This window comes from Acanthisitta chloris, unplaced genomic scaffold, assembly GCF_000695815.1.
Source record: "Acanthisitta chloris isolate BGI_N310 unplaced genomic scaffold, ASM69581v1 scaffold18699, whole genome shotgun sequence".
Taxonomy (NCBI): domain Eukaryota; kingdom Metazoa; phylum Chordata; class Aves; order Passeriformes; family Acanthisittidae; genus Acanthisitta; species Acanthisitta chloris.
This window is the reverse complement of record NW_008692189.1, coordinates 11,076-32,452: the sequence shown is the minus strand read 5'-3', so window position 1 is coordinate 32,452 and position 21,377 is coordinate 11,076. Positions and strand designations below refer to the sequence as shown.

The 21,377-nt window shown below is 44.1% G+C and overlaps 1 protein-coding gene across 1 annotated transcript; it reads right to left on the bottom strand.

Moving 5' to 3' along the window:
* Positions 1-1,705: 1,705 nt before the first annotated feature.
* Positions 1,706-20,184, bottom strand: SUSD3 (sushi domain containing 3; the record flags this gene model as incomplete). Its single annotated transcript, XM_009082567.1, has 5 exons — positions 1,706-1,919; positions 12,255-12,422; positions 15,251-15,398; positions 16,841-17,029; positions 20,160-20,184. Coding segments are annotated over 5 exons (744 nt in total), but the record flags the coding sequence as incomplete, so codon positions are not given.
* Between the last annotated feature and the right edge of the window lie 1,193 nt (positions 20,185-21,377).

Sequence of the window (21,377 nt, the reverse complement as noted above, 5' to 3'; positions counted from 1 at the left end):
CAGAGGGAGCTAAGGCACAAATCTTACATAAAGTTTGGGTGTTGCTTCCTTATCTTGGTGTAACTTTGCTGCCTCTTGCGTTAGACACCTAAACAAATTATCGTCATTCAGTGCTCTGGCACAGGGACAGTGAATTTTCCTGCTTTCTCTGGAGCTTCCCACAGCTGCCAGCATCCCTGTCATCTCAAGGATGTACTTTCCTCCATCCAACATTGCTCAGCTTGGCCTCATCTGTAGACCAGCATAGCTGGGCTTCCTGCTCACTCAGTGGGCTGAGCTGGACATCCAGCAAGGGAATTTGTTTCACTTGCAATCATATTATTGCATTTCAAAGCCACATGATAAAATAAGAACACCAGGGAGCTAAGTCATGCAATCTAGTTAACATCATCGTAGAGATGGGGAAGAGGAAAGAAATTCAAAGGAACTGCAGAGGGGTAGGATCAAGGATAATTGGGCTGCCTTTCACATGTGTACATCAGGCATGATATTGCCAGTAGGACAGAACAGCTCCCTACAACTCTGTTTAATCCTAGGTTGAGATGTGCCTTCTTTGCAAAGGGATTGTCTAATCATTTGTCCTACACTTTCTGGGAATCAGAGAAGAGTCTTCATTCTGGTACTCCTTGAGGTTCTCTTCTCTCCCCTTCTTAAAGTTAGATTTGCCTTTTCCCACTTTCTAAGACCTCTCTTGTCCCTTCACAGTTTCTTGGAGCTGTATCAATGTTGTTCAACCATTGCTTAGCTAATTACTAGTGTTTTAGGATGAATTTCATCATGGAATGAAATTTATCTTAGCATTTGTGATCTTCTTCTTTCTTTTTCTTATTTTTTTTTATGCTGCAACCCTAGTCCTGCATTAAAATTAATTGCAATAACCAGTGAACTTTCCAGCGATGTCTGATCCAAATTAAACACTAAGTGATTGCCATCTCTGGGTCTGTTTTGGCTTTTCCCAAATAATACCTTACCTGGAGTTTTACCTCTCTGTTTCTTCCACTGTATTTTCTCTTGTTTTATTTCCTGTGCTTGCAGTGACTCACATTTACTCTTTACTTTTCTGAACAGCTCCACTCCCCTCTTTTTGTGCTGAACCTCAGTCATCTGCCACATTTCCATTTTTCTGACTTTTTCCACTCTGGTTTTCAATGTCCTCAGATTTCCTGAGGCAGCTGTATTAGATTTTTGCTGTCCCTTGCATCAGGTTGGCCTGGCATGCCAGATGATTTAAAGGAGACCTTCCTGATACAAAACAATGAGGCATTTAATGAAAAACAAAATTTTATTGTAGTTCTATCACACTACTCAGTAAAAATATGGGGGACTTTTCATTCTGAAATGCTTACAAAACCCACTGGTTTGGAGAAGGTTGGAATCTCAGGAGTATGTAACTATCATCAGCGATTTTGTATGAGGCAAATATGCAAACTGGCGACCATCTCTCTCTAGCTGTACAGAAAGACATTATGCTTTTGCTACGGTCATAGTGCTCAGCAAACCACAGAGAACAGCTCAGGACTGCCAGCCCCAACATTCCTTTCTTTACTTGTATCAGACCTTGAAGCATTTCTGGTAAATAACCTTCTTGGTACACAGAAAACGCTCAAATTCATACGAATAATGAACTTCCTATGTTGTCTTTAAGGCACATATTTCTATCCAAATTTCATTTTGGTCCAGAGGAGCAGTTGTGTTTCAGCACCAGCTATCCAGGGATCTGGCAGCTCGATTTGTTGTAATTATCCTTATGTCCATAGACTTCCACGACGTGTATTGCATTCCCCGTCTGCAGCGCAGTGTTGTGTCCTGGCACACCATGTGTCCCAGGTGCACTGCTGCTCTTGCCCAGCTTTGGCAGGTGATCACTGTCTTTGCAACACCCAAGAGCTACAGTGTCCCGAGACCACTCCTCCTGGAACCTGTAAGCACAAAGGGAAAAATTATTTCTGTTTTATGAGCTCTGGTGAGGATACAGAACTTCCTAATATGTTTTATTTGCACATCAAGCGTTTTGCAAATGACTTGTGCTGTAACATAAGGATTCACTTCTCCCAGCATTAAAACCAGTTAGCAGCAGTGGGGTAAATAATTGTGGCCCTGTAGAAGCTGATGCAGACCTTGAAAAGACTTGTGAGGTTAGTTTTATTTGGGGTTGGGGCAGATGTTATTTGTTTGTTTGCCATCAAATGAGTCCCCAGCTTCAATGTAGTGCTATACTATCTGGCAAATGCTACTGAGAACACTTGAAGGCTGAGCCTGGTGCAGAAGGAACATCCTCGCTTGGTCAGTGGAGCACTGATGGGAGCACAAGAGCCAGCTGTGCTCAGTGGGACTTGAGGTGTTACTTGCAGAGCTGCCAGCTATGCCGATGCAGTGCAGCCACATCGGGGCCTTTGGCTGCTTGCCCTGGCTACCCCTGGGCCCTCTCTGAAGGGGCTGAGACTCTGTTTGCAGCACTGGCAGTCACTGATGGATCACATTCCCCACTTTTGCCCACCAAGAAGAGAAGGTTTGCCCAGCTCTGGGGGAAGGCAGCACAGGCAACTGCCCGGAGAGCAACACTCCAGCAGTGGATGGTGTGGGCAGAGCAGCAGCAGTGGCAGATGGAGATGGTAGAGTGGTTGAAAAGATGCTCAGTAAACTACACACACCTCATTCAGGAGCACAGAGGGATAGGATCAGCTTGTTCTTGAACTCTGCTGCAAGAAGCATGACAGATGCAGCAGTCTTTATGCACATGGTCTGTGAACCAGAGGCAGGTAAGACACAGCCCTTTGGGGTCCATGCCAAATTACTGTAGCCTGAATGTGTGGGGCTTTTGTAAAACATCACCTATTGTACAGCAGCTAGTACAGGCAGGGTGGAGGCTGAGCTTGCCTGCCCCACATTCACTGCAGGTGAGCCAGCTCACGTGGCTCCTCCAGCTTCCTCTGAACCCTTGGTGTGGGCCTCTGAAGGCAGCAGCCTGCACACCCACGGCCAGGACAGCATGGTCTTACACTGTCATACATGAAAAGCCAGTCAGGAAGCAGAAGCTGTGTTCTGCAATTACCAGCTGCAGAAGCCAGCAGAAATGCTCACACATGAAATGTGCATACACAGAGGAACCGCAGGGGAACAACAGAAAATAAATGCAAATAACTGAAGTCTCTCTGTCCTGGTACAGGGTAGGTATACTGCAATTACATCTCTCCTGTAAAGGAGAATAAATCTTGCTCATTACTGAAAGGTGTACTACAAAATTAGTTGGGGTATGAACTACAGTCAAATAGTGTAAAGGCTTCTTAAAACACTGCACTGATGAGAAGACACTAGATCAGCATAGTCTGCACATACTCATCACGGAGGTGCTCAGACGAGCAGAATGTACCCCCCTGTAATTCAGACAACAACAAACTCATCTATTTCTCAAAACACCAGCCTGGTAACTTCACCCACTTTGTACTGACCTGTACTGTTTTAACTCTGCTTTGTAATCTTGGAGCCTCAATAGGCCCTCAAGGGTCTTTGTGCTGGGCACCAGAACACCTGTCTGAGCATCCCTGTGACCTGCCATCAGGGAACAGAAACCACATGGAGTAATGCTGCAGGCCTCACTACTGAAAGAAAATCTTATGAGATACTTACTGTTGTGCATTTATTTATTTGTTTTTTAATAGTATGAAGAACTCAGTTCTATGTTATTGAGGTGGTAGTCAATTGTCACAAAATAAAAATCAAATCAAAGCAGCATGTACAGGGAGAACTGGGATAAAGTTTTGCATGGAGCAGCCACAGCCTTTGCAAATCACCCTGCCACTATTACAGCTCATATCTAGCTATTCTGGTTATGGTGCAATAAATTCAGTTCACCTGGGCAGAATTCATTCCACTCTGATGTTTTCCCCTAGAAAGCTCCATATTGTTAAACTCTGTGATTCCTCACAGTCCACCACCAACTCAGAAAGCCAAACTGGCTAAAACTGTATTTGGAGGACAACAGTACTGGCTTAGCAACCCCTTCCTCCCATTTTGGGAACTATTACGCTTCCATTGACTGCCACTGGCACAGGCCACCCAGAGAAACTGTGGCTGCCCCATCCCTGGAAGTGTTCAAAGATGGGTTGGACGGGGCTTGCAAGCAACCTGGTCTAGTGGAAGGTGTCCCTGCCCATGGCAGGGGGTTAGAATGAGATAGTCCTTAAGGTCCCTTCCAAACCAACCCATTCTGTGATTCCATGATTCTATAAGCATAGGATGAGGTGACAGTGGGCACCCTCCCTTTCCTGCAGTACATTGAATCCTGTGGACATCAGAGGGATGGTGAAGCCAGTGGGGTTCCACCTCAGCAGAGGATGAGAAGAGCTATTAAGAGGGCAGCAGTGTTGCCAAGGGACAGATAACTGTGCACACAGTGGGCTCTGCTCTGTGTGCATAGCCTTCAGTCCGACACAGCCTTCAGTTTGCACTTCATCCTCTGGAGCTCTGTACTTTGTCCTGAATAAGTGTAACTGTTTTTCCAAGCACTTCAACTTTCCTTAACTCCAGTTCCCAGCTGGGCTACTTCAAAATATCATGGTAAGAGGATTAGAAGTCCTCCCTGTACCCTTATCTGGCAATGCAAACCCACCCCAGGGTGCTGGATGCTGTGCAGCTAGGCTAGGTGCATGATACATTTGACAAGGACAGTCTTTATCTGATAGATAAATTCAGAGCTTCCATCTGGAGAACAACCAGCATGGCATTTGTCAAAGGGGTTTAGAGAATTCACAAGAATTTTGCTTTGTGTGACTTGAGAGCTGTTCCTTGCTGGAGGGAAGATGCTGTTAATGGGACATCCGAGACGTGTGAGAACCCAGAGCATCAGGGCCGCCAGAAAGCTGCTCAGTGCTGGCACTGCCTCTGAAAACAGATTTTATACTGGAGGATGGGAGGGGATTTTTTTTGTTGCTGCATGTCTGGTGGCTTTGTACAAGACTCTGGGGTAATCATGGAAGCATTAGGAAAACAATAATAGCAGTTCTATTGAAAGCACATGTTGCTGTGCACACCCCCTCCACACTCGTTGCAATGACAATTAAGATCGAAATTCAGAAATGGGTGTAATTTAGCAGCCAGATATCCTAGCCCTTCTGACAGGGCCCCAATGTGAAACCACAGCTCACTTCCCCTGCCACAGCTTTCTTTGAAACCTGCATGTCAAACCGTACTGGGGAGATTTTAGTCTCTGAAAGGTGGCAGTGGGGAACACAGAGCACAGGAAAAACAAAGTAGAAGAAAATAAATTAACAGCTCCATGAACAGAGAAGCTCAAGAAGTCTCAGGGAAAAGCCTGGAAAAGAAATCTGTCCCTCTCCTGTGCTTGGTCTCCTCCCCTCTGGTCCTCAGTGCCACACAATCAAACATCTCATGTAGGGAACCATGTTCATTCCATACAATTGTATCAAACAGGTCATTTGCCCTTTGCAGCCTTTTCACTGGGTGCTTTATGTGGTGCAGTATTAAATCCCACAGTGATGAGGGGTCTTGCACCCCTTCCTGTGCCCTGAGAGCAGTGACAGGTGCCTCACTGCAATTGTAGGTGAGCAGGGGGACACACTCACAGTCAGTCACAGACATTCAAGGATGCTGTGCCAAAGGTCCTGCATGTGTCCACAGCCTTGGGCACTGCTCTGCATGCCCCAGCTTGCAAGCAAACACGGATCATAACAGAAAAATGCATGGCTCTTCCAGAGGGAACAGAGGGCTAGGCTCTCTGATGACAATGAGGCTTTCAAAAGCACCTCAAGAGATTGGTTTCTCCAGGACAGTCTTGTACTCTCACTGTTGTAGGTGATTTGCCCCCTTAATTCTCCCACTGGTGCATCTCCTGGCAGTCATTCCAGGTGTCCTGGTGCATTTTCCTTGTTCTAATTATGCTTTTCAGCAGCTTGTCTTACAACCTGGGTATTTTTTTCAAATGTTGGAGAAGTGTTTTCACTGCAGTAAATCCACACCACACTATCCTGCTAGCAGGAAGGCATCAGATCCTTCAGCTTTTTAATCTCTCCTACTTAGGTGTTCAGAAGGCAAGGAGCTGGGAAAGTGCACTCAAGGGGACAGAGGGCAAGGCAGGAATGTGGCCACGTGTCACATCCCATCTTGTCCATGCTTCTAGAAGGTCCCTTGGCTCACAGCTGTGCTCCTCAGCAAGCCTGGGCAGACATCAACATTTTTTAAAGCAACACACATTTCTGATTTGTGCCTTCCTTGCAACCCCTTACAGAAGATAGTGGAAAATTTCCAGCATTGTGGCCACTAAATCAAAGAGAAAAGGAAAACACATTTCATTTTACTGCAGAGACCACAGCCATGAGCCAATCTCACCAATCCTGTATGTGACTTTTTGGACTGACTAAAGATGCTGAGCTCTCATAAGAGCACACTGGCTTTGGGTTTTTCTGCAAAACCTTTTCACTTGGAATTCTTTGTTGTTGGATTGTCCTTATTTGCTTTTTGCCAGGTACACTGCTAAAGCATCTTGTAGTCAGAGAGGGCTCTGGTACAAAAATTTCAGCTACTAAAAATATCTTCTGTGGGAGAACATACTAGCCTGTTTCTCTGCAGAAGAGATTGTTTCTCCTTGGTAATATGCTCCAGCTGTGTGGAGAGCTGAAAGGAGGACTTTAAACCTAGCAAGACAAGGGCTTTTCCATTTGACTCACTCCTGTGGTCAGATCAGCTACTTCATAGAGAATGTTTTATAACTTGGCCTAGAGCTGTGTAAAATAATTCACCTCTAAACAGTTCAAATTCTGAATGCACAACTTCTTCCAAATGCTTCCACACTAGATGAAAAACTATACCAAATTTCATTGCTGCTCTTTAGATGTATTTTTGAGCTGGACTGGTTTCTTTTTTGTTGCCATCTTAGCTGACAGAGGATAAAAAAGAGTCAGTCTACAGCTAGATTCAGTTCTCCCTGAGTGCGGAAAATGTTGGATCATCAATTCTCCCTTACAAGAAACCAGCACATTCTCGAGTTAAGGGTATATCTATTCCAGGACAGGTTACAGAACTATTATGCCGAAAAACTGTAGCAACAGAAGCTTCCCAAGGTGTGGCTATTTCTTACCATCATTAGGAAGTTGATGCAAACTGAAATGAGCTCTCCGTGTTTTCTTTTTGCTGGTTATCTGTGTTCTCCTGGGACAGCTATCTTCTACACATGCTGATGTGTAAACATGATACAACAGTGGAGTGCCTAGTTCTTTAGTGCCTCTGCATGCCAGAAGGGTTTGCTGTTTGCTCTCACAGTGTTACACTAGACTGTGCATATTTTGCCAGCCAGTGGTTCCAAACAGATTCAGGCTCCCACTTCTGCTGCATATTCCTCTGTATTTTATGGAACTGATGGCTTACACTTAGAGAACAAGTGAAAACATACAAACTACATAAATAAGCTCAAGACAGCTCCCTCCCTGCATGGAGGCTTAACATTTAATTGATGTACATTACAGCAGGATAATTTCTCACAGATTTAAAAAGTGGCAACAGTGTTCATCAGAGCAATTGCTTATTTGCATTCCCTCACCCTGTATTTGAAAACTGCTTTCCTAGAGCAGCAGCTCTGCTGAGGCTGTTGCAGTGGTTTGCTGTGAAGCTTTGCCTGCTTGCAGAAAACCAGAAGGCAGTTTGTAAGAGAAGAGTTTTAGACTGGATATTAGGAAGATTTTCTTCACAGAAAGGGTTGTCAAGCGTTGGAATACATTCACCTGGGGACCAGCTACAGCTGACCCACAGCACTGGGTGAGCATAGCCCCCACCAGCATTAGGGTTACCTCACTCTTCTTTTTGACACCAGTTTCTTTAGTTTCATGTCTCAGTGACTTTCACTTCCATCTCTCAAACACTACCAGCAGCTGGCACAGAGGAAGGACAGCTGCCTTTAAGTTCCTCTTTATTGCTGTTTTACCCTGTGCCTGTCAGAGGGCAGAGGACAATCTGCCCACTCGGACAGCTGCCTCATCTAAGCTCACCCCCATGGTTGTTTGCTGGGATGGAAAAGGCCTTGGGTGCCTCTTGGGTGGTGAGTGCCCAAGTAATTATTCCAGAGAAGAATTACTGCAGGGTGAGGTATTATTCTTCATCAGAAAATAACTGACTCAAAAATACCATAGTACCTTCTGCAGTCAGGCTGTGAGAGCTGTTCCCAACACATCCCCATGAGCCCTCTGCCCAGCAATCCTCCTGGGGGCTGCTCTGGAGGTGCACAGATATTGCTCTCCTCTAACTATGTGGCCCAGAGCTGCAGCTAATCTCACTCGCATAGACACAGACCCTTTTCTCAGCTAATCTGGCTCAAACCTCTGCACCACAGAGCAATCTGCTATCTCTGCTGGCTGCTCCGAACTTCTGAGAAGCAACGTTAGGGAAACACCTCCCTCCCAGCAGCCCCATGACCTGTAACTTGTCTTTCCCTGCTCAACATTATTTAGCTCTTTAAGCATTATAAACCAGCAAATACCCTGTAAATACTTGCAGATCCTGCATATAAGACTTTCTGCTAAAAATTGGTATGTTCATCCTCATTATGATTCCTTTCATCCAAATGAAAGAGGTGGCATCAGCAGTGACTGCACCCTGTAGTTAATGATCCCAGGTATTTGTACAAGTATTTCTCAGCATTTTAAAGCAATTTGTTCAAGCAGCCAAGAAGCCATAATGGGACTCATTATAATTAGAGTAGTTGCCACTGAAATTCAATGTTTGCCTGCAAAACTACATATTCATCACATTTGTTCTATGCTTCAAACACATGGGGAAAAAGCTCTCATTTTGTGGCAGACAGGTCCAGAACAGCACACTGGAGCCTCTGCTGTCCAACAGCTGGGCTTCTCCATTATTTATAACTTCTATACATCAGCATTCTGCATTCACATCAGGTCACCTCATTGCAGCCAAAATTATCTCATCAGCATACTAAGGTACAGCTTTAACTGCTGAGAGTTTTTTAATCCTAAATTTCTCTGTAAACCGTACCAAGTATCTTACCTGCCTAAATGAATGGTCTTTTTGTTTTGTTTTATCTTGCCTTACCTGAAAGAATTGGCTTTTTATTTTATCGCTCCTTAAAGTGGTGAATCAAAATGTTAATCTCTGTTTCAATTAAGTCTGAAAAGCAGCATGACCTACATTCTTATCTAGTCAAAAATAAGCTAAGATATACTCAAGAGGGTCTTCTTCGAGGGTGGAGGAGTTCTCACTCTTCCAGATACTTCATATGCTACAAGAAGCAGCAGAACAGTTTTAGTTAAGCAAAGGAAATGCTCTCATAAAAATGACTGAAATTGCCAGGTCTCCACCCACTCCTTTCTCAGACAAGGGCACTACTGAGCTCAGCCTCCCCTCCTAAGTGGGTTGCAGAGCCACTTCCCATGGCTGGATCACAGAGAACAGCAGCTACCACAGCCCTGAAATAAACAGGGAGGAAACAATTCACCTCCTGTGCTCCTTAGGACAGTTTCTGACTAGGAAAACCAAGTAGGATTGTTGATTTGCTCAGAGGTCTAGTGATGCATTGCATGATTCCTCTAAAGGTCTTAAACATTAACACAAGAACAGGATAGGGCAGGACAGGATAGGGCAGGATAGAGTAGAGTAGATGACACTAGACTAGATCAGTCTAGACTGACATATTTGAGTTGGAAGGGACCCACAGGGATCATCTAGTCCAACTGCCTGAGCCCTTCAGGGCTGACCAAAAATCAGCACATTATTAAGGGCATTGTCCAAATGCCTCTTGAACACTGACAGTTTGGGGCACTGAACACCTTTCCCATTTCCAGAAAGCTTGTTCCAGGGTCTGACCACCCTCTTGGTATACAAATGCTTCCTGATGTCAAGTCTGAACCTTACTTGAGGAGCCTTAGTTAAATTATCTTTTCGCTTTTTTTTTACCATGGACATGCAGCAATATATGGAATTTTTCCTTTGGGATCACCTGCCCTCAGTTTTACAGCTTTTGCCCAACCATGCCATGTGCCTGTATTTATTTCTTTGGACAATCATTGGTGTAACAATTCTACCACTACAGCAATGCCCCCAGGGTTAGAGATTTCCTCCAGGTACAGGCTGCCAACATGTCCACATGTTCAAGAGAGAACAATGCTGCAGAAATCACCCAGGTAGAGAACATGTCCTTTCACACCAGTCTTCCCAGCATAACCCAGCTTCATGTTTGCACTTCCCCAGGGATTTGCCTACACTCTCCTGCTCTTTCCAGTAAGCTGGGTAAGCACAGGATGAGAAAACTTAGTACAATCTGCTACAAACAAAAAATAAGCCTTGCAAGTGAAAAGAGCTGACAAGTCATTTGTTGTGTTCCTGAGATCTGTGAGCAGAATTCCCACAGCTCATCCTGAACACATATTCATTTAACAGAATTAAAGAGTAGAAATCAGCATCTTTTACTAACCTTGATTAAATAGCTCATATTTGAGTGAAGAGAGGGAACAAGGAAGGAAAGGTCACACCTGTTCTGAAAGCAATTCCAGGACAGCTTTATTCAGTATGACCTTTGATGCCGTTTCCATCTCTGATTAGAAGCAGTGCCTACTCTCTATGTGTGAAAACAATAAGGCTTTTTGCTCAGGGTGCACAGGCTGATACACCTGCTCTCCTAGCTGGTTTTAGCTCTGGCTAGTGATTATCTAGGATCCCATCACCTCTGCATGGTGAAGATAAAGCAGATCTTGTGGACCTCCTGCACCAAGAGGCAGGTATGAGCACCAGGATGTGTATTGCTCAACCTAGGAAAAACAGAGCTCGCAGACTTTCCTCCTCCTGCCTCTGCCATTCCCCACTGTGGTATTTACATCACTCAGTTTCTAAAGAGCTAATAAGCTTGTTGATTTCTGGCCCCAGATAAGCTGCTTATCCAGAGGAATGGTATATTCCCTGCTGCCCTCAGGTAAGAAAAGGTGTGCAGAATTCAGTAACTACAAGCCTCTACTCTGGAGTGGTGCAGGTAAGGACACAGAAGGAGCTCGAGATCCCAGCAGTGCATTCACCTCTGCTTACAACCCTTTAGAAGTTTATCCATGCTATTTTGAAAGCAGATTACACTTATACAAAACATTAACATTGTAGCAGATTGAAGTTACCTAAAATTAAAAATGGCATCCTGAGTCTTCTAACAATTGTTCAGGTTATAACCAGCATTTAATTAGCTTTATACGTCTTTCTGAAGTCACCCAAAGCCAGAAATTGATTAAGCAGCCATCAGACCTTTGTGCAGTGCTCCATTTGAACATGATTTTCAGCTGCACTGTGACATGGGAACAGGTTTATAAGCCACATAAAATTGTTTTCTGCAGGTAAGCACTAGAAATCACAGACACTGCTGTACAGGAAAGCTGTACAGGTGAAGCAGTGAATTAAAAACAAAATAGGTCTGTATATTATCACACACAATGACAAAACAGAACCCAGAGGAAGTAAAAGACACAATGGCATGTGTTTATGTGAATGGTATTAGAACACAGGAATAAGATTTTAACACATACTCATTCTTCTGTTTTTCTTCTGTTGGCACCACCATAGTTACACTAAGAGGTGATTTTGAACTAGCACAAAGAACACCTGTGCCCTCTGTCCATGGATCCACGGTACCTCATGCACTTTATTTCAGAGGGGACATGTCTTTGGGATATCTGAGGGTCAGGACTCCCACACTGAAATTCTCGTTGCCTTGGGGATAAGGATCCTGTTGTGCTCGCCCTTCACCCCCTGATGAGCAGACAGTTCTCAGGGGAGCTTTCCTGGTCACTGTGGGATGAACAGCAATGCTTGGTTCTCACCTTGAGCTGTCCTGCTGCCCCAGGTGTCCTGGGCTGCCTCTGCTCCTAAGGCTCTTAGGCAAGCTGCACCTTGATCCCACTAACCAAGACAGAGCTCTTCCCTGCTGCAGTTTAGCATCAGTTTAACAAAGCCAATTAAAAACCTCTCTCCAGCTAATCTGATGCAACCTCCCCTGCAGACCAGGCTCAGCCAGGCACTGCTGGGGAGGAAAGGAAGAAGCTGCAAGGGAGGAGGTCACGCTCAATCCTCTGCTGTCTCACCTTTTGGCAACACTAATTCCTCTCAAGACAGGCAAGTTCAAGGACAAGCCCTGACAACCCACTGGCATCATGTCCTCTCCAGGGGCCTCACTTTAAAATGCAATTTCAAGGAATCCTCCTTCTAAAATTTGTTCCACAAACTCATTCAAACTGACTATATTTTAACAGCCTTACCTGTAGAAGCCTTGGTTATCATATGCCATGTTAGTCACATCATCAAATGCAGATTTATTCCTGAGTTTCTTATTGTTGTTGTTATTGTTTCTTCCCTTAAAACCAAAGTAAGCAGCTTGCATGTGCTCTAGTTCTTCAGTCCTCAGCTGGTACCAGAGCTGCATATCTCTGTGAACACAGCAAGGGGTAGAATGCACTTTCATGATATACATCTGTATGGCTCAGCTTTTATCTGAGCACAGCCCCAACTCTCTAGAGCTCAAGTCTAATTCCAGGTTTACTGAAAACATCACTTAAGCACATGCTGAACTTCACATGTAAGCCAAATCTCTAGAGATTTAAATAAGGTGGGGAGTTCTTAAACAGCATAAATATTATTCTGTAATATAGTGTTAAGTATTGTCCAGCATTCCTCAAATCCAAACAAACAAACAAACAAAAGAGCTATTTTCTTATGAGCACCTGTGAATCGTTCAAAGGAACAAAACCCCAATAATTGCATCGATTTGATTCAGTGGATTTTGAGACTATGGGTAATAGGAAAAGTCACTTAAGGTGGGATGTTGTGTTCTCATGGACCTTCATCAGTGACGCACGTCAGGCCACATCCTGTTGTGTGTGAAAAGACTACAGGCCATCCCCATTTTATGGAATAAATTATTTCAGGGCAAAAAAAAAGAATTTTCTGGGAATTTTTGCAGCACTGCCATTCTTAAGAGTTCCAAAATCACCAGACAGGTTGAAAAAAATTAATTGACTTAAAAATGAAGGAGATAGGTAATGCTGATTTTGTTAAGAGTAAGATGTATTCCCTTGTCTTCCGGATTCCCTTTTGGAAGCAGTCAAGGCACTTTTCATTCTGCTTTCTACAGCTCTGGGGCAAGAAACAAACAAATCACAATATCTTTTCTTGTTTTTAAAAGAAGTCTAAGATTCACAGAATCATGGAAAAGCTGATGGGACAAGTTTAAATTGTGAGGCTGGCAATGCTGATTTGGGGGATATTTCTGTCCTCTCAAGATTCAGTCCTGCTTCTTCCAAAGAAAACAGCAGCCATGCTTACTCACTGGGACAAAGTCTGCAAGGAGACTGAGTGGTAGAAGGACTTTCAGGAGACTTTGTCCTTTTTGCTTCCAAAAAACATGTGAATGTGGCACTTGGGGACATGGTTTAGTGCTGAACATGGTGGAGGTGCTGGATTGACAGTTGGACCTGATGATCTTAAGGGTCTTTTCCAACCTTAATGATTCTGTGGTTCTATAAACACAAGATGTCACTTCAAAGATCATTAGACAGCTTGCAAGACAGGTTTGTAGGCAGAGGTGATCTCTTCCAGTAGACCAGCTAAAAGCCAAAGCATACCTCAGAGCTAGAGGCAAGATGTGCACATCCTCCCTGCTCCACAGGTACAGACTGCCTTGTCTTTCAGAGATGGTCTAAGAGACACTTATTTCACTAATCCCTTCCAGGTGTTCTCACTTTGTATTAAGTTATCAAACCTGCAGCTTTTAGTCAGATTAATGCTTTGTGCATCAGAAGTTGATCCACTCTATCACTAAAAGAGATGCTGCCACTGCCCCTGGCACTCTTGCAGGGTCTAGCAAGTTTCACTTAAGGCTGTGTTACTCTTTCTCCCATGACATGGACAGCTTGTACATCAGTTCTTTCTGACAGAGGGGACAAGCCACACAATGTGCCCCAGGTTCCCCCCTGGAGCAGGGCTCTGTTGTGGATGTGATGGAGCAGCTCCTTCAGGAGACAGGGAAGGTAGCATGGAGGGCAGCAGGGAACTGAGAAGCTCCCAGGAAAGGGAATCATTTTACATCCTGATGACAGAACCAGGTCAAGATGTCCAGTGTGAAGGGCTTTTACTTTTTTAAGAGAAAAATATCAAGTCATCAAACTCATGTGAACAGCTAATTTTGACAAAACTTCATTTACAATAAATGAAAAACAAGGGCTTTGATATGAATAGTCTTATCAAAAAGAAAAGTGATGATTCCAAAAGTGTCAATCAACCCTTTCATTTCAAAACTTATTTCATGCTATCAGTGAAAACCTAATATTATGAATGACACCAAGGGCTTTCATTTTTTGACTCATAAAATCCTCTCAAGGGAAACAGAAAATCTGTATTTTGGCTACACTCAGATTTCAAATGACAGAATTTCCCTCCCCAGCTAGTTCGCACGCAACTCTAGACAGCTTGGTGCAGAAACCTTCACCGGTGTCTTCCCCAGTCTCCCTCATCTCCATTGGAGGGACCAGTGGGAATAACAAGCAGAAAAAGTGAGAGGGAAACAAAATGTCCATGGAAAGCCTTCTGCAGCTGGGACTGTTGGGTGGATGCCCTTGTGAGCAACAACGGCTCAGCTTTAGCCTAGAGCCAGATGTGCTCCTGCTGCCACTCTCCACACTGAGTTTTTATGATGAACTGGATTGAAAATACGACTTCTTCCTGCTCCTGTATAGAATCCTGCCTGCCAACCTGTGGTGTGAGCCAGAAGACAAAATCCACCATCTTTCCAGCACCACACTGTGACAGCTCTAAGGATGGTCTGCAGACAGTGAGGGCTTGGATGGCTTTGACATGGGCAGATTAATTTTCCCAGCAGTGCTCAAGGAAAGCAAAGGAAAAAAAGGAAAGAGAGAAGGAGAAGAAGAAGAAACACCACCCATCTTCAATAACTTGAGGAGAGAAAGGCTGGGCCAGAAAATAAGACTTATGTGTTCAGCTTGTGCATAATCCTAGGTAAATCCAGTTCTGCCCAGGCCCACTGGGGTTATCTGATATTAACAGACATCAGGTGCTTAAATACTCTGGAATTCTAAGGTTTTTTATACCTAAAGCCTGACCTAGAAATTAGGGACTTTAAGTAATTAACATCACTGTGGTGCTGTGAGCAGCAAATCCTTTGAAGCTCTCCGCTATCACGGTTGTGGGGTCTGCATGATGTACACTCTTACATTGGCTTTAAAATCTCTTCTTGACATACCTCTGAGTCCTCCTCCTTTCACTTTTCTTCACACACTTGATCAGACAGCAAGTTAGGAAAGCCATGGACATCAGCAGAATGACAGCACAGCTCACGATGGAAGCAATCACTGCGACCCTAAAGCCAAAAGTCTCGTATTTTGATATGGCTGCAGCAAAGAAAACACAGAAACACATTTCTAAGATCACTCCACAAATTTATCTTTCACAGTTTCATTAAACCATGCCGAAACCTACCTGCTTCACACTTATGCTCAGCAAGGACTTTCACATTAGTATGTGTCAAGATACCAGAGTATCTAGGTTCCACTTAGAGCTCTGCAAGCCTAAAACTGGACTATTTAAAAATCTTCTAAGTTACTAATGAAATGTTCACTAGTATTTCACAGCTGCAATTAACTAAACACACTGCCTTTAGCACTGCAGTAGTTAAAAAGCACAACTGTGTTGGCAGGTCAAATGCAGATGAGCTGCAGAGCCTTATTAACAAGTACTGGAGCTGCAAAAACAAATACTGACAGGGCTAAATGGGTTTAAAGAAGACCCAGATCAAGAACAGTTCCATGTAATTACATCCTATTTGGCAGGCAGCAAACAGGTTTTCCTCTGCTAGGGGAAGGATGCGGGATGGAAGAAGTGACCTGCAGGACTGAGTGTTCACGGGGATCTGATGCTGGAAGTGAGTTATCCAGACAAAAGGAGGAGTGGGATTGTGATACGGAACAGCTAACGCAGGTGTCTGCCAACTCACTTGGAATACTAAGCATGTCCTGCTTCAAAACTCATCTAGTTCTCCTAATGTCACAATGACCAGCATCACAAATGGTGCAGCTGAGCTCCACACAAAATATTGCATTTCTGCAGCCTTAGGGGGAAGGATTTATCTCATTCTTCTTTTATAGCAGCTCTCAAACTAGAGGTAAGAACAGCTAAGTGCGTTGAGAGAGCACAAAGTGTCTGTAAGAACCATCCATCCACCAGGGATTTGAAATGGCACAAGGTCTGAGACTCAGACTGAGGTGCTCAAAGCTCAGAGGTACCAAGTTTTGCTTGGGTCTACTTGTAGTCAAACTACTAGCAACCTTGTAACAAATATACAGGATCACAGCACAGAAGGTAGTTAATGTTGTTGCCTTTCAAACACCATTTGTCAATACAGTAACTTTCCCATATGGCTGCCCACAGACAACACAGAATTGTTCAAAGAGTATCACTGTGTTTCTTTACAGCAAAAACATTGTCAGAAAAGACTGCCAAGAGATTAGAGGTTTGCAAATATGCTTGCACATTAGTTGATCACAACCATACATTCTCTAAAGAAGAGTACAGCTTGCAGCTAGAGCCACGGTTATTCTGTGTGCAGCTGTACCAGTGATGGGAGATCAGGGATGGATCCAACTGAGTCTTTTCTGTGTCATGATAATGACTGATGTCAGAACAACATCAGTGGGACAACTTTGAAGAAAAAAGAATTTGTCTATTTCTTTGCACAAATGTCTAGAATGAATCCTAATTGTTGCAGGAGATAGGCAGGGCAAAACGAACTTAACACAGCCCAAAGGGATGGTGAATGGTTTGGGAAGAATCTTACGCTTGCAGGAGGGCACTCCAGCTGTCCATTGGGTGCTGTTCTCTTTCCAAATGCAGGTGATGATGCCTGGTCCCTCCAGCTGGTGCTCTGCAGAGCACTGGAACATGACCACAGTCCCCACGTCTGTGCCATTGCCGTGAACGATCTGGAGTGTGCCGAGCTGCGGCGGGAGGAGGCGGCTGCACTGCCCTGCAGAGCAAACACAGAGCCAGACAATGCAACACCACAGCCTATAGTGAAGGTCCACTGAGGTTTTAGTGCCACCACATGGTAAATCAGTCCTAGTTAATGGTCAAAACGGATACCAGACCTTGCGGTGATCAATGCTATCTGCTCTGCCGAGCACCAGCCCATGGCCAGTCCCCATCGGTGCCATTCAGCAGCTCCACTGCCCTCATGATGCCCAGTGCAAAGACATTATGTGCTCAGATTGGTACATATTAAACATTGAAACACTAAAAACACTACAAAGAAAGTGATTTCTGAGTGGTATGGTTTCCTACAGACCCCTGCCTTGTTGGATTCAATACTTAGGCTGGCATCTTCCATGCCAGGAGTATTCATTACACATCTATGATCTAATGGATTAATCATATATTTCAGCACTTCAGACTACTTGGTAGCATCTTGGCAGGATCCTGCAGAAACTTCCTACCTTTGAGAGCACTGCACCTCTGTCTGGCTTGGCTGAAAGGAACTGAGGCTTTCAAAACCACAGGGAGAGGCAGAGAAATGTATACATACATCTATTTTATTTTTAATACTAAAACTCCCCCTTGGTCATTAATTGCTGTGTAGCTCCTGTGATCACACTGCAGCAGACAGGCTTCCCACCTACTGCCCTCACAACCCCAGCCTCTGGAAAACCAACCCAAAGGAATCTCAGCAAAAGGCCAAACAAAAGCCGCAGCGACAATTACTTGGCTAATCTACTGAGTAAATATGTACCAAGCACTAGCTTTTAAAACCATGCCTCTCTAATTCCATGCAGATTATTTCTGTTTGTTCTGCCACTTCTTTCAGTCTCTTACTATGGCACCAATTTGCCTCAACGAGAACAAATACTTTCTAGAGGGTGTTTTCCCTTCATGTCTTGTCCTTCCCACCCACATCCCATTCCTAAAACACAGGGGATGCATTGGACAACTTTTCTCCTCACTCTCGATAAGCATTATGAGTCTGTGGGTTTCTATTTTAATCACTCAGTGACTTACCATGAAAGATCCTAAACTGCAAAATATAGATTTTACATATATGATACAGATATTTATTTATTTATTTATTTATTTAGAATTTTACACTTTCAAGGCTATTTTTAGAGACTGGATCACATTCTTAGAGTTTCTGTTGGTGACACTTGCATCTGCACAAGATGCAGAAAGCAATTCAGAGCCGAATTTGACTCAAAGCACACCTACTGAGCCACCACAGCAGCCTCAGTAGAGATGTTCAGAAAACTTGCCAGAATATCTGGACTCATTAGTCAGACTCTGCTCTCTCAAGAACAGATCATTTGGCACCGGGTCCTTTCTTTCAAGGCATATTTCATTTAATCCAGCATTGACCATCCTGAGTAACATGTTCAGCTGTGGCTGGTTCAAGTGCTTTGACCCTACCCTATCCTTGCCCTTAAGGACAGCTTAAGAGAGAGCTACATGTCTGAAAGCTTCTATACCTGAGCTGAAAGTTCACCAACAATTTCACGGACCTGCATTTGGCCAGACGAGAAACACCATTTCTTCTTCTAAGAGCTTCTCAACACCATTTCTTCCCACTGAAGTCAAAACGATAAATGTGTCGCTGCATTTTGTGTTTTACAAATGCATCTACCGAAATACCCAGATGGACTTTTGCCAGTATATGAATTTTGTGAATTTCATCCAAGCTGAGATTTAGCATCTCTGGATAAGACTTGCCCTAATTTTTATCAGCAATGGTCTTCTCATTTGGAAAACCTTTCCTGCAAGCTCTAGCATCCCTCCTTATTAACTGTCTATGTTTTTGTGGTTATCCATGGCACTCACTTTTCTGCTGGATTAATTTTGCCATTGCATCTCCAGAAAATCATGTTTAAGTAAGCTTCCATCTCCATACTTACATAAGCACATGTTCCATATAGACTTCTCCTTTGAATACTCTTCAGGCATGTTTATCTGACCAAATCTACTACAATAAAAAATTTTATCATTGTTTTCATTAATGAATTTATATTTTTGTTTTCAGCTCAGGCTGATGTCTGAGGCTGCATTGCTGTCTGAAGAAAAAACACAAACACTGCACTTTGTGCTTACCAGATTTACATCTTGATTTATATTTCTTTCATAAATATCTAGAAAATGTCATGTTTGGGTCTTTGTTTGCAGTAATTGTTAGCTCCCAAAAAATGAAAAAATGAAAAATTGTAAAATTGAATAAACTCCCTAATAAGAGGATTGGAGCACCTCTGACATAAGAGTGCTGAGGGTGTTCAGCCTAGAGAAGAGAAAATTCCAGGGAGAACTTAGAGCCCCTTCCAGAAAGGGAAGGGGCTCCAAGAAAGATGGAGAGGGACTTCGGACAAGGGGCTGCAGGGACAGGACAAGGGGGAATGGCTTTCCACTGCGGCAAGATTAGATGGGATATTGGGAAGAACTTCTTCTCTGTGAGGGTGTTGAGGCACTGGCACAGGGTGCCCAGAGCAGCTGCGGCTGCTCCATCCCTGGGAGTGTCCAAGGCCAGGTTGGATGGGGCTTGGAACAATCTGGTCTAGTGAAAGGTGTCCCTGCCCATGGCAGGGGGGCTGGAACTCGAGGGGTTTTACAGTCCCTTCCGACCCAAAACATCCTGTGGTTCTATGGTTCTGTGATTCAAGTTCCTGTAGCTACTTCTGCAGCTTCTTGTAAAGCAAGAGGTGATTTATACAAACATGTTTCTCAGCATGGCCTCACACTGAGAGGATATCCACTGTTCAAAAGGTCTCTGAACCTGCTGCTACTGTCTGGCAGCACAGAAGGACACTAGCTACAGCAAACAGATCATTGCACATGACAAATAACTGTCCTCAAAGCAAAGACACTAAAGAGCAGTGTCCTCCATAAATTCATAATTCATCCCAACCTCTGGGCTCAGAAACAGCCACAAACAGACTTTCCAGGCAGTGAAAAGCAGAGCGTAATGCAAGAATTAAAGCAAAATAATCCAAAATATCTCTTCTCATGCATAGCCAGGATTATCTGTATTGTAAAATTGATTTGTCAAAAATAGGAAGCATATGGTTTCGGTGTCAGCAAGCTGTGGGTTTGTTTTGCTTGTAAGAAATGAGAGAGCAACCTAGGCACGCCTGCCTGGTAAACATTTCCTGTCTCCTTTCACAGCAAAACAGAGACTGAAAATCAAATACACTGCATAAGTATTCACCAAAATTATCTGAACTACAGAAGTAATTACCTGTGAACACACCAGCAAGGCTGCCACTCGCTGTCTGTGCAGAAAGGGAGTGATCCATGCCTTTGCCTCATTATTCCCAAACACACATAACTCAGCCCTTTGCATCACTTACTGTTGGCTATTTAATGCCACTAAAACATGCTGGAATAATCAGGTGCCAGAAAGAGACAGAACATTAGGTTCTATCCACCCTGAAGAAAATAAACAGGCCAATATTATTTCTGCAACTCTCTTTTGCTACAGAAGCACACCTTGGAAATCAGTGTCCCTGAAGTCACAGGTGTGACATTGAGCATCCGCAGCAGTCTAACAGAAGAGCTCTGGGACGAGCTCACTGTGTCAAAAAGCAAAAGAAAAGCAGCTAGAAGCAAAACATGAAATAAAGAGATGTAGCAAAGCATCTTGTGTAGAGTGAAACCGTCTGGCCCTGGCCTCAGTCCCCTCACTACAATGCCTTCACTCCCTCTCAGAGCTGGCCACGCGTCCTGCCAGGGCTGTGCTCTTAAAACAACAAATGGCTACCAGGAGCTGATCTTCTCATGAGAAAATCCAGATGCTGGCATGAGCTTTTAAGAAATTAGTGTTAAACATGACACCAGACCAGCAGTAAAAGAGCAAGGGGAGGTCCAGGCTCTTGAAGCTGCAGAGCTTGAATAAGGTCCCCAGCTGTGTCACAGCCACTGGGAAGCTGCTGTGGAGACATTGGAAAGCTCTTACACTGTCTGCCATCCTGCAAAAGGTATGGCCCTATGAAGTTACTCCCCAGGGGAGGTTTTTGAGGTCCAGGTGTGGCACAAACCATGTACACTAAAACACAGCCCTCTGCACATATCTCACTGCAAGGATGACCTCAGAGGGCAGGGACAGGCTCAACCACCACTGCTCCGGGAGCTTCATGCCCCAGATCCTCATGGGATCCTGCAAGGACTGAACAGCAGCCACAGAACTGTTCCCCTGAGCCAGTCCCACAGAGGAACATCTGGACAACTGCAGACAGCAAAACTTGCAGGCACCTAAGGAACACATCTGTCACAGCATATTAACTGACAAAAGAAACACACCTTGTTAGCAAATTGTGAGTCTGGCAACTGCCTGGTGTCAGCATTTCCAA